General features: G+C 42.4%; 1 protein-coding gene across 2 annotated transcripts in view; it reads right to left on the bottom strand.

The window, feature by feature from the left end:
* LOC126293695 (acetylcholinesterase-like) overlaps positions 1-12,703 on the bottom strand; it is an 824,325-nt gene that overhangs the window by 755,011 nt on the left and 56,611 nt on the right. Inside the window, exon 1 of one of the 2 annotated variants that reach the window (XM_049986997.1) lies at positions 9,104-9,263. The exons of the other annotated variant lie outside the window; for it this stretch is intronic. Coding sequence (XP_049842954.1) covers positions 9,104-9,109 — 6 coding nt within the window. The 5' untranslated portion in view covers positions 9,110-9,263. Of the gene's footprint in view, positions 1-9,103; positions 9,264-12,703 lie in introns of those variants that run through there. 2 annotated transcript variants of the gene reach the window in all.

Below are 12,703 nucleotides of genomic sequence, written 5' to 3' on the forward strand. Positions count from 1 at the left end.
ACATCGGAAGTTCACTGAGGCTTTTTGCAGATGATGCTGTGGTGTATCGAGAGGTTGCAACAATGAAAAATTGTACTGAAATGCAGGAGGATCTGCAGCGAATTGACGCATGGTGCACGGAATGGCAATTGAATCTCAATGTAGACAAGTGTAATGTGATGCGAATACATAGAAAGATAGGTCCCTTATCATTTAGCTACAAAATAGCAGGTCAGCAACTGGAAGCAGTAAATTCCATAAATTATCTGGGAGTACTCATTAGGAGTGATTTAAAATGGAATGATCATATAAAGTTGATAGTCGGTAAAGCAGATGCCAGACTGAGATTCATTGGAAGAATCCTAAGGAAATGCAATCCGACAACAAAGGAAGTAGGTTACACTACGCTTGTTCGCCCAATGCTTGAATACTGCTCAGCAGTGTGGGATCCGCACCAGGTAGGGTTGATAGAAGAGACAGAGAAGATCCAACGGAGAGCAGCGCGCTTCGTTACAGGATCATTTAGTAATTGCGAAAGCGTTACGGAGATGATAGATAAACTCCAGTGGAAGACTCTGCAGGAGAGACGCTCAGTAGCTCGGTACGGGCTTTTGTTAAAGTTTCGAGAACATACCTTCACCGAAGAGTCAAGCAGTATATTGCTCCCTCCTACGTCTATCTCGCGAAGAGACCGTGAGGATAAAATCAGAGAGATTAGAGCCCACATAGAAGCATACCGACAATCCTTCTTTCCACGTACAATACGAGACTGGAATAGAAGGGAGAACCGATAGAGGTACTCAAAGTACACTCCGCCACACACCGGCAGGTGGCTTGCGGAGTATGGATGTAGATGTAGGTGTACTCGTGTAGCGCCCGCCGCTCCGCTCACTTAGACTGTATGGACTGCAGAGATTATTTTCTTTTTATTTCATTTCATTTCATGTTTGCACAAAATGCAATACCTTATAAGCTTCTGTTTGTTATTAAGGCCACATAGTCTTTTCCGAATGTAGTTCTGACCAAGAAGCGATTCTGGTAGCTGGAGTCCACAGTCTTTCTTGCCTTTTGCATTCTTGTGGACATATTTCCATAGCAACTTTCATCCCCTAACAAGTACTTCTTTATATCTAACCGGGTAGTGAATACCAATTTTCATGAATATAGTTTTAAGTTTTTTTAATGAAACGAATCATTTTCTTAAAAATTTTCATCGCTTACTGCACTCCCTGAGGGGCTGAATTCCCAGAAATACTGAAACACCTGTAGTTTTATTTCTAACCGAGATACCAAATACTGCTGTTAATAGATGTAGCCTTAAAAATATTTTAGTAGTTATTTAATAATGATATTTAAGTGTCAGGACGTTGTTTATGAAAGTATTTGTATGGAGTGTAGCCATGTATGGAAGTGAAACATGGACGATAAATAGTTTAGACAAGAAGAGAGGCTTTCGAAATGTGGTGCTACAGAAGAATGCTGAATATTAGATGGGTAGATCACATAACTAATGAGGAGGTATGGAATAGAACCGGGGAGAAGAGGAGCTTCTGGCTCAACTTGACTAGAAGAAGGGACCAGTTGGTAGGACATCTTCTGAGGCATCAAGGTATCACCAATTTAATATTGGAGGGCAGCGTGGAGGGTAGAAATTGTAGAGGGAGACCAAGAGATGAATACACTAAGCAGATTCAGAAGGATGTAGGTTGCAGTAGGTACTGGGAGATGAAGAAGCTTGCACAGGATGGAGAGCTGCATCAAACCAGTCTCAGGCCTGAATACCACAACAACAACATCTGTTACAAAAAAGCTTGCACCTACTATCCCCCCCCCCCCATTTGGATAAATTTACAAAAATGCTGAAACATTTCTGATCGAGAAACTAAATACCAGTTTGCCTTAACAGCGACATCCCCTATTTCACCCTCCTAATGTTGCAATTTCGAAATATCCTTTCTTAAACGTAGCCTACAGTATAAGATCCACACCTCCACCAAATCTCAAGTTCCTATCGTTACCGGTTTTGGACGGCGATGATTAAGTTAATCAATCGAGACATTGCCTTTTATGTTGGTATCTGTTACTAAATGTTGGGTTTTCCAGTGGGAATTGTCGTCTGCTGGATGATAGATTACCAAATCTAGATTAGCTGTTGAGTTTCTGGTGCCAGTCTAAATGCTTATGCGACTTCAGTAAAAGATGCACCTTCAGCGGTTCTGCCTCCCCTTCAGAGAAAGCAGACGCCTACCTTTGTTTACTCGTTCTCGGGACTGCAGGGGGTGAGCATGGAACGAGTGAGTGGTCTTCATCATACGAACATTCGGAGACAATAGGAATGACGTATTATATTATTTGTGTTTATTTCCATTGTCTTAAAGGCGACTGGTAGTTTAATCCTCGTTAAAATCACCGTTTCTTCTGAATCTCAATATTAAACTAAGAAATTAGGCTTTTTCGGCTTCAGGTGCAATCATCGAGCTTCCCACCATCCATTAGAACGAAGTCAATCTTTTGGTGCCTTAAGCACAACCGATCTTAGATGAGCTCTAAGTTTACTACGATTAACTTTTGCATTTTTGATAAATATTTGAGATTATTATTAGTAAATTGGGCCTCGTGCATTGTTTGAAGTAGTCCTGTGGTCGTACCTTGAATAATTTAGATGATTTACAGAAGTCGTGTGCAACTATTTAGGAAAACCCTGTGATGTGTGTGACATACAGTCGAGTCAAGAAAAATGTAGACACTCTTCGATGGTTGATATTAATGCAACAAATTGGCGTACCGCTACAATTATGGCCCCCATGAGAGGGAAAATAACATGGACGCTGCTGAACTGTTGATCGAGCTACGGCTGACAGTGTTGCCGATGTGATAGCTGCACAGGACGGCTCGGTGGTTTCTCGTGGCTCGTTCAGTGTAGCCGGCTTCTGTTGGTGAACTTCATTTTTCAAGATCCCCCATATGTAGGAGTCGAGAGGTGTGAGGTCTGGAGACCGCGGTAAGTACTCAACAGCTCCTCTTCATTTTTGGACAACATGATTGTGGAGATGTAGCAGCGATTAGTATGATTAATCAGTTATTCAAAAACAGTCTTAATCGCATTTATTATTGTTATAATACCGCCAACCGGTTTCAACCCGACGTAGGGGTCATCTTCTGGGCGTTTACAATGTGAAATTATAGATATCCGTCGGAAGGACTCCATTATACAACAGCAAAAATTACGTAAATTTAAAATATGTTACCCATTGGTCGACTGCTGGTGATGTCACTCCTGTCTACATAACGGCAGGAAACTATTAAATGCCGTTGATCGCCGCTGGGGGTGTTGCCGTCTATTCACGTGATCTCAGTACGCTATCTAAGCCCATACGAAGGGTTAGTGTCGCATAGTTTCCTGCCTCTTCAACTTGTCCATCGTCCAGGTAGATGTCACCCCAAGTGACAGTGAGGCAGAGAGCAGTATTGTTGTAGGTAAAATCTTTCATTTTCAAACATCTTTCGAATGGCAGGTGGATTCGATGTTTGCAGCACATGAAGATACATCTCACCAGCTGCGGTACCTTCAAATAAGAACTGACCAATCAAACCGCGCGATGACAGACCACACGACACATCAACAACCGACAGGTTAACATCTTTATTCACGTGAAGCCCAGTACACGTAAATGTGGCGGCTTACAGTACCGTTCAGTTTGGACTGTGCCTCGTCAGGCCAGGCAACCATCCCTGCAAACCGTTCATCCTCCCGAAGCGTGCCCTGAAAATACTCGCAGTAGTCCAGCCTTCGATTCGTGTCGTCCTCACTCGTAGCTTGAGCGATCTTGCAGTGTACACTCCCCACTTCGCAGCCTTCGGAATTCGTCGTACGCTTGACCAGCTTAACCCGCTCTCACGTGCGGCCTGGTTCAACATTTTTCAGGTGACCTGACAAAATGTAGCGACACGGCAGCGCCGTGGGCTGGATTTCTCGTCGGCAGACCTTTCCTTATACACATCCCGAACAGCACCGTCGGCTCCAGATGCATTCCGAATACGATAAGTTATTGTACGTGTTGCTGGCTGAGATCCGTACACGTTACGGCATTGGTATAGTATGTCCGTCAGGTATTCGTACTTCCGTTACCACTTCAATATGGCACTGCGCTGCTCAGACGACAATCTTGCTTCATTCATTGCTGCACTGTCATCTCCTGGAAAACGCGCGCCAAGATCTGTTCAGAGAATAATGGAACACTGCAACGATAGCTGTAGGATTTTGGAACACGTATTATGTTCGAGTATAATGACTTTTCTGGAGATTAGAAATCTACTCTGTAGGAATCAGCATGGGTTTCGAAAAAGACGGTGGTGTGAAACCCACCTCGCGCTATTCGTCCACGAGACTCAGAGGGCCACAGACACGGGTTCACAGGTAGATGCCGTGTTTCTTGACTTCCGCAAGGCGTTCGATACAGTTCCCTACAGTCGTTTAATGAACAAAGTAAAGAGCGTATGGACTATCAGACCAATTGTGTGATCCGATTGAAGAGTTCCTAGATAACAGAACGCAGCCTGTCATTCTCAATGGAGAGAAGTCTTCCGAAGTAAGACTGATTTCAGGTGTGCTGCAGGGGAGTGTCGTGGGACCGTTGCTATTTACAATACACACAAATTACCTCGTGGATGAAATCGGAAGTTCACTGAGGCTTTTTGAAGATGATGCTGTGGTATATCGAGAGGTTACAGCAATAGAAAATTGAACTGAAATTCAGGAGGATCTGCAGCGAACTGACGCATGGTGCAGGGAATGGCAATTGAATCTCGATGCAGACAAGTGTAATGTGCTGCGAATACATAGAAAGATAGCTCCCTTATCATTTAGTTACCATATAGCAGGTGAGCAATTGGAAGCAGTTAATTCCATACATTATCTGGGAGTACGCATTAGGAGTGATTTAAAATGGAATGACCATATAAAGCTGATCGTCGGTAAAGCAGATGCCAGACTGAGATTCACTGGAAGAATCCTAAGGAAATGCAATCCGAAAACAAAGGAAGTAGGTTACACTACGCTTGTTCACCCACTGCTTGAATAATGCTCAGCATTGTGGGATCCGTACCAGATAGGGTTGATAGAGGAGATAGAGAAGATCCAACGGAGAGCAGCGCGCTTCGTTACAGGATCATTTAGTAATCGCGAAAGCGTTACAGAGATGATAGATAAACTCCAGTGGAAGACTCTGCAGGAGAGACGCTCAGCAGCTCGGTACGGGCTTTTGTTAAAGTTTCGAGAACATACCTTCACCGAAGAGTCAAGCAGTATATTGCTCCCTCCTACGTATATCTCGCGAAGAGACCACGAGGATAAAATCAGAGAGATTAGAGCCCACATAGAGGCATACCGACAATCCTTCTTTTCACGAACAATACGAGACTGGAATAGAAGGGAGAACCGATAGAGGTACTCAAGGTACCCTCCGCCACACACCGTCAGGTGGCTTGCGGAGTATGGATGTAGATGTAGACGTAGATGTAGATATTTGTTCCAAAGATATTAACTATCTAGAGCGCCTTCATTTTTCTGGACCCCTCTGTATTCAAGAAGTATCATTGCGTAAAATAATTAACTTTTCTACAGTTGGTCTTTGTGTCCTATCTGTCTACGTTGGCACCCCCCACAGGTAGAACTGGCCACCAGCTTCATAATTTTAGTAAGCATGGGTAAACCGTGTGAGGGAGAGCGAAATACGGAAATATGGGTTGTGCTGTAGGAATATGAGTTGAGGCATTTGCGAATGATGATTGTGCTACAGTCAAGAGCGTGTCATCAAAACGGAGAGTAATGTTGACAAGAAAGACTGCCAAGTGACAAACTGGCAATGGTCGCATAAAACTGCAAAATGTTACTTGGGAGAGTCAGCGATAACTGAACTACGTATTCAGTCAGATTTTCAAGATGTATAAGACTGGCGATACACCTTCAAACATCAAGAAGAATGTATCAATGCTAATTCCGAATAAAGCAGGTGCACACAGGTGTGTATACTACCGACTTATCACTTCAATAAGTCATAGCTGTCTAATACTTACACGGAAAACTGATATAAGCCGAACTCGGGGAAGATCAATTTGGACCCCGCAAAAATGTGGAAATACGCGAAGCAATACTGACCCTGCGACTAATTCTCAAGACAGCTTCTGGAAAGGTATACCGACGTTTTTAGCTTTCGTACATTTACAGAAAGCTTTTTGTCAATATCGACTAGAATACACTGATAGAAATTCTGAAGGTATTGGAGGTAAAACACAGAGAGCGGAAGATTTTATACAGCTTGCACAGAAACCAAGCGATATTTACGAGGATCGAGGAACTTGAAAGGAAAGCAATGGTTGAGAAAGGAGTGAGACAGGGTTGTAGTCTATACACGATGATATTCAATCCGCACATTGAGCAAGCAGTAATGAAAACCAAAGAAAAATTTGGGGCACTAATTAAACTTCAGGCAGAACAAATCAAAGCTAAGGTTTGACGATGACATTTTAGCTGTGGCAGAGACAGCAAAGAACTTGGAGAGCAGCTGAACGGAATGAACAGTTTCTTCAGAGGAGGACATTACATCAAGAAAAACAAAGCAAGGATAATGCAATGTATAGTCGAATTAAACGTGATGACGCTGAGAGAATCATATTAGGAAACGAGAGAAAGAAGTAGATGAGTTCTGCTATTTTGGCAGAAAAATAAATGAACTTGGCCGAAGGATACGAGATATGAAATTTAGACTGGCAATGGCAAGAAAGCGTTTCTGAAGAAGAGAAATTTATTACCATAGAATACAAACTGAAGTGTTAGCAAGTCTTTTCTAAAAGTGTTTGCCTGGAGTAAAGACAAGTATGAAAGTGAAACATGGACAATAAACAGTAGCGACAAGAAGAGAACAGAAGCTTTTGAAATGCTGAAGATAAGATGGGTCAATCACGTAACTAATGAGGATGTTTTGAATATGATTGATGAGACAAGGAATTTGTGGCACTGCCTGACAAGAAGAAGGGATCGGTTGGTAGGACACAGGACATCAAGGTATCACCAGTTTAGTACTGGAGGGAAGTATGGAGGCAAAAATAGCAGAGGGAGACCAAGAGATGATGATTCAAAAGTATGTAGGTTGCACTAGTTACTTGGAGATGGAGAGCTGCATGAAACCAATCTTCGAAATGAAGACAAGAAGAAGAAGAAGAAGAAGAACAAGAAGAAGAGCGAAGACAACAGCAACAATGGAATCATTCAGACTAGGCTGAACAGATTTAACAGAGAAAAAACCAAGACACTTGGGTATATACTTCATGCCTAAGTTCATTTATACACTTACGCTTATATTTCGTGTCAGTTATCACAGTATTTTGAAATTGATAATAGGCCTACGACGATAGAGCAGCTGAAAAATCCATAGGAAGTATGTATGTATGTTGCTTTTGTGATTTGGAATGGAACGTATGGGTACATTTCATACAAATGACTCTTCTTTAGAAATGAAAAAGACATATCTACTTTTTTATTGTATTAGTCTGGATATATTTTCTGCAACGTTAAGTCGCTCACTAGCTACTTAGGTACGATTTATTAGTCCTAATAACTGCGTAATATTATTAATTAGTAACTAGGTACAAATTATAAATTTCGTACTAAAATTTAAGATTTCGTTTGACTGCAGGCTGTTAGATCAAGCTTGCATACATGCTCAACAATATTCAATAAATACTGCTAATACACGTCGTATCGCTCACATTTTTCAGGAAATTAATTTCCATAAGGCTGCAGTCCCCTTAGGAGAAGCGATTTAAATGATGCTTCCTTACGCCTCCTTTGGTTTTGGTTTTATTTCTTCCAAGAGCTATAAATTGGAAAGGCGGCAAATTATTCTTTCTATAGGTATAAGACGAGTTAAGCCAAATGCAGAAGGCCTGTAGTGGGTACTATGAAAATATATATTTGTATAACGTTCTAGAAGGTATTAAAATTCATGGAGAAGAAATATAAACATAGAGGTTCGCCGATGACATTTTAATTCTATCACAGACAGCAAAGGACTTGGAAGAGCAGTTGAACGGAATGGACAGTATCTTGAAAGGATGATATAAGATAAAGATCAACTAAAGCAAAAAGAGGATAATAGAATGCAGTCTAATTAAGTCGGGTGAACCTGAGGAAATTAGATTAGGAAATGAGACACTTAAAATAGTAAATGAGTTTTGCTATTTGGGGAGCAAAATAACTGATGATGGTCAAAGTAGAGAGGATATAAAATGTAGACTGGCAATGGCAAGGAAATCGTTTCTGAAGAAGAGAAATTTGTTAACATCGAGTATAGATTTAAGTGTCAGGAAGTCGTTTCTGAAAGTATATGTGTGGAGTGTAGCCATGTATGGAAGTGAAACATGGGCGAAAACTAGTTTGGACAAGAAGAGAATAGAAGCTTTCGAAATGTGGTGCTACAGAAGAATGCTGCTGAAGATTAGATGGGCAGATCACATAGCTAATGAGGAGGTATTGAATAGAATTGGGGAGAAGAGAAGTTTGTGGCACAACTTGACTAGAAGAAGGGATCGGTTGGTAGGACATGTTCTGAGCCATCAAGGGATCACCAATTTAGTATTGGAGGGCAGTGTGGAGGGTAAAAATCGTAGAGGGAGACCAAGAGATGTATACACTAAGCAGATTCAGAAGGGTGTATGTTACAGTAAGTACTGGGAGATAATGAAGCTTGCAGAGGATAGAGTAGCATGGAGAGCTGCATCTAACCAGTCTCAGGACAAAACCACGACAACAATATAACGTTCTACTCCTAGGAAACTTATTTTTCACTAATATTTAATGAAATGATAACTGCTGCGCGTATTTTGTTTCTCGATTAAGAGCCAGGACAAATGTGCGTTTCGAATGGTTTTCTCGGGACATTAGGACATTTATATAAAAATCGGAATATCTGGTCAGCCTAATAGAGGCAGTCCTTGTTCCGTCGCCCCATTTGCGGGTGGAACAGGAAAAGGAGTTACTAGCTGTGGTACAAGATACACTTTTACATGTGGAGTGTGTTTGCAGTTGTAGATCTAAATGTAGATTATCTAAGTGGAGGACACTTACTTGCATTTAAAATGAAGAGACAGTCTCCGCGCTGCTAAGTTCTCAAAAGCCACTCCACAGTCCAGACAGGCAACAGAGATGTGAATGCACGGAGTAGATACAGAAATGCGATACGTTACCGCCTAGGAGACTATTCACACTGAAGCGCAGCGTTATCCCACACAGCGACGATTGGTATCGATGAGAGTTAACTGCCCAGGCACGGCCAAGAAGGCGTCACATACATATTCCATGCGGCAGGCAAACTCCGAGCGATCGCTAATGATGTTGTCGTGCACAGCACAGTCACGCTCGAGTAACTGTAGGAAAATTCGTAACGAATACGTAACAAATTTTCCACCTTACTTTAGACCTCAATAACAGACACGTAATGTCTGGACAGGAAAGGAAAAAAAAAACACATATCAACACAAACATCGGTGTCTGTGCACGGCGTTGGTGACCTCACTCATGACAACCACGACCAGCGCCTTATTTACGATCTACCTGTAAATCACCACACCAGCTTCTTTTAGGATTCGATCTGCTACGCTCTAAACAACTGGATGAGTATCTTTTTATTGGTATTTTACCGCGTCAGTATACAGAGTGGTCCATTGACAGTGAAATAAGCATGAAATGAAAAAACTACAAAGCACGAAACTCGTCTAGCTTGAAGGGGGAAACCAGATGGCGCTATGTTTGGCCTGCTAGATGGTGCTGCCAGAGGTCAAACGGATATCAACTGCGTTTTTCTTAAAAATACGAACCCCCGTTTTTTATTACATATTCGTGTAGTACGTAAAAAAATATGAAGGTTTTAATTGGACCACTTTTTTCGCTTTTTGATAGATGGCGCTGTAATAGTCTCAAAGGTGTAAGTAGGTGGTATCAAGTAACATTCCGCCAGTGTGGACGGTATTTGCTTCGCGATACATTACCGTGTTAAAATGGACCGTTTGCCAAATGCGTAAAATACGATATCGTGTTGATGTATGGCTATTGTGATCAAAATGCCCAACGGGCGTTTACTATGTATGCTGCTCGGTATCCTGAACGACATCATCCAAGTGTCCGGACCGTTCGCCGGATAGTTACGTTATTTAAGGAAACAGGAAGTTTTCAGCTACGTGTGAAACGTCAACCACGACCTGCAATAAATGGTGACGCCCAAGAAGGTGTTTTAGCTGGTGCCGCGGCTAATCCGCACATCAGTAGCAGACAAATTGATCGAGAATCAGGAATCTCAAAAAAGTCGGTGTTCAGAATGCTACATCCTCATCGATTGCAGTCGTACCATTTTTCTATGTACCAAGAATTGCATGGCGACGACTTTGAACGTCCTCTACAGTTCTGCCACTGGGCACAAGAGAAATTACGGGACGATGACAGATTTTTGCACGCGTTCTATTTAGCGACGAAGCGTCATTCACCAAGAGCGGTAACGTAAACCGGCATAATATGCACTACTGGGCAACGGGAAATCCACGATGGCTGCGACAAGTGGAACATCAGAGACCTTCGCCGGTTAATGTATGGTGCGGCATTATGGGAGGAAAGGTAATTGGCCCCCATTTTATCGATGGCAATCTAAATGGTGCAATGTATGCTGATTTCCTGCGTAATATTCTACCGATGTTACTAAAAGATGTTTCACTGCATGACAGAATGGCGATGTACTTCCAACATGATGGATAACCGGCACATAGCTCGCCTGCGGTTGAAGCGGTATTGAATAGCATATTTCGTGACAGGTGGATTGGTCGTCGAAGCACCATACCGTGGCCCGCACATTCACCGGATCTGACGTCCACGGATTTCTTTCTGTGGGGAAAGTTGAAGGATATTTGCTATCGTGATCCACCGACAACGCCTGACAAAATCCGTCAGTGCATTGTCAATGCATGTACGAACATTACGGAAGGGGAACTACAACAGTTGAGAGGAATATCGTTCACGTATTGCCAAATGCATTGAGGTTGACGGACATCATTTTGAGCATTTATTGCATTTATGTGGTAGTTACAGCTAATCACGCTGTAACAGCATGCGTTCTCAGAAATGATAAGTTCACAAAGGTACATGTACCATATTGGAACAACCGAAATAAAATGTTCAAACGTACCTACATTCTGTATTTTAATTTAAAAAACCTACCTGTTAACAACTGTTCGTCTAAAATTGTGAGCCATACGCTTGTGACTATTACAGCGCCATCTATCACAAAGCGAAAAAGTGGTCCAACTAAAACATTCATATTTGTTTACGTACAACACGAATATGTAATAAAAAATGGGGTTCCTATTTGAAAAAACGCAGTTGATATCCGTTTGACCTATGGCAGGGCCATCTAGAGGGCCAACCATAGCGCCATCTGGTTTCGCCCGGTCACGATCAATGGAGCACACTGTATATAAAATACACTGACGGAAAAAAATACACGCTACAGGGCGACTGGATCGGAGCTCTCCTTGAAGTAACCGATTTGTAACAGTTCTTTGTGCCCCTGTAGTGCCAACTTCTGCTCAGACTGCAGCTGCATACTCAGTATGATGCGCCACAGCCATACCCGAACAAGATGGTCTTGCCTCTCGGTAGTGTCACGTGACCATACCGAGCCCTGTCTTCTTGTCATCGTACATTCTCCTGACTACCGCTGCCAACATTTACGTACAGTGGCTACAATCTTGCCAAGTCCCTTTGTGATATCACAAAAGGAACACACACATTCTCGTAGCCCTATTACATGAACTCGTCGAAACTCAGCGTCTTTATCGCTTTAAAGTCATTCTTGACTGACATCAACCAAGTCCAAACTGAAACGTAACTAACGTCCATAACCGTCACAGCGCGTATTTAAAGCAAACCTGATTTGCATCCTCATAGAAACGCTACTAGAGATACTCTGACGTCACTGGCGCCAAATCTGAAGCGACGTCTTTCAGATGTAGAAACAAGCCTACCAACTTTCGTTTGTTTCGCACAATCCTTCTTTAGTGTTGCGATTTTTTTCCTTCAGTGAGCTTTAGTTATAAACGGTAAACAACGGTTCGACTGTGCTACAACGGCCTTCCTCTAGGCAACATAGACCTGAGTAATGCCGTTGTAGTACGATCGAAACGTAGGGGTTCATTTTATAATTAAGGATTTTATACAATTACGCGGTACAGTACTCAGAGGAATCTTAATCGTCATGAAAGGGGCCGCGGAAGCCTACAATGTCTGGACAATTTGCGCCCCGTTTTAAGAAAGAGCCGATTTTGCACGGATCGCAATGTTTCAAGGGGCTATATCTTCCGAACTAGGTGACGCACAATGATGTGCAAGGGTCGTTCAATAAGTAAGACACCCATTTAAAAAAAAAAAGCCAATGTCCTTGTTCGTGCTTCACATTTGATGTTTGTTCTGTGCGCCGGTGAAGTTTCGAGCCGTTCTGACTGACGGCAGAGCCGTAGTACAGCGTCAAAATGGCGTCTACATACGACTCACATTGCAAGCAGCGTGCTGTTATTGAGGTCTTGTGTGCTGAAAAAGAAACCGTGGTGAACATCCATAAACGTTTGCGTGCAGTGTATGACTATGCTGCACTTGATAGGAGTACAGATGGGCGATGGGTAAAGG

Source organism: Schistocerca gregaria, chromosome 10 (genome assembly GCF_023897955.1).
Source record: "Schistocerca gregaria isolate iqSchGreg1 chromosome 10, iqSchGreg1.2, whole genome shotgun sequence".
Lineage (NCBI taxonomy): Eukaryota > Metazoa > Arthropoda > Insecta > Orthoptera > Acrididae > Schistocerca > Schistocerca gregaria.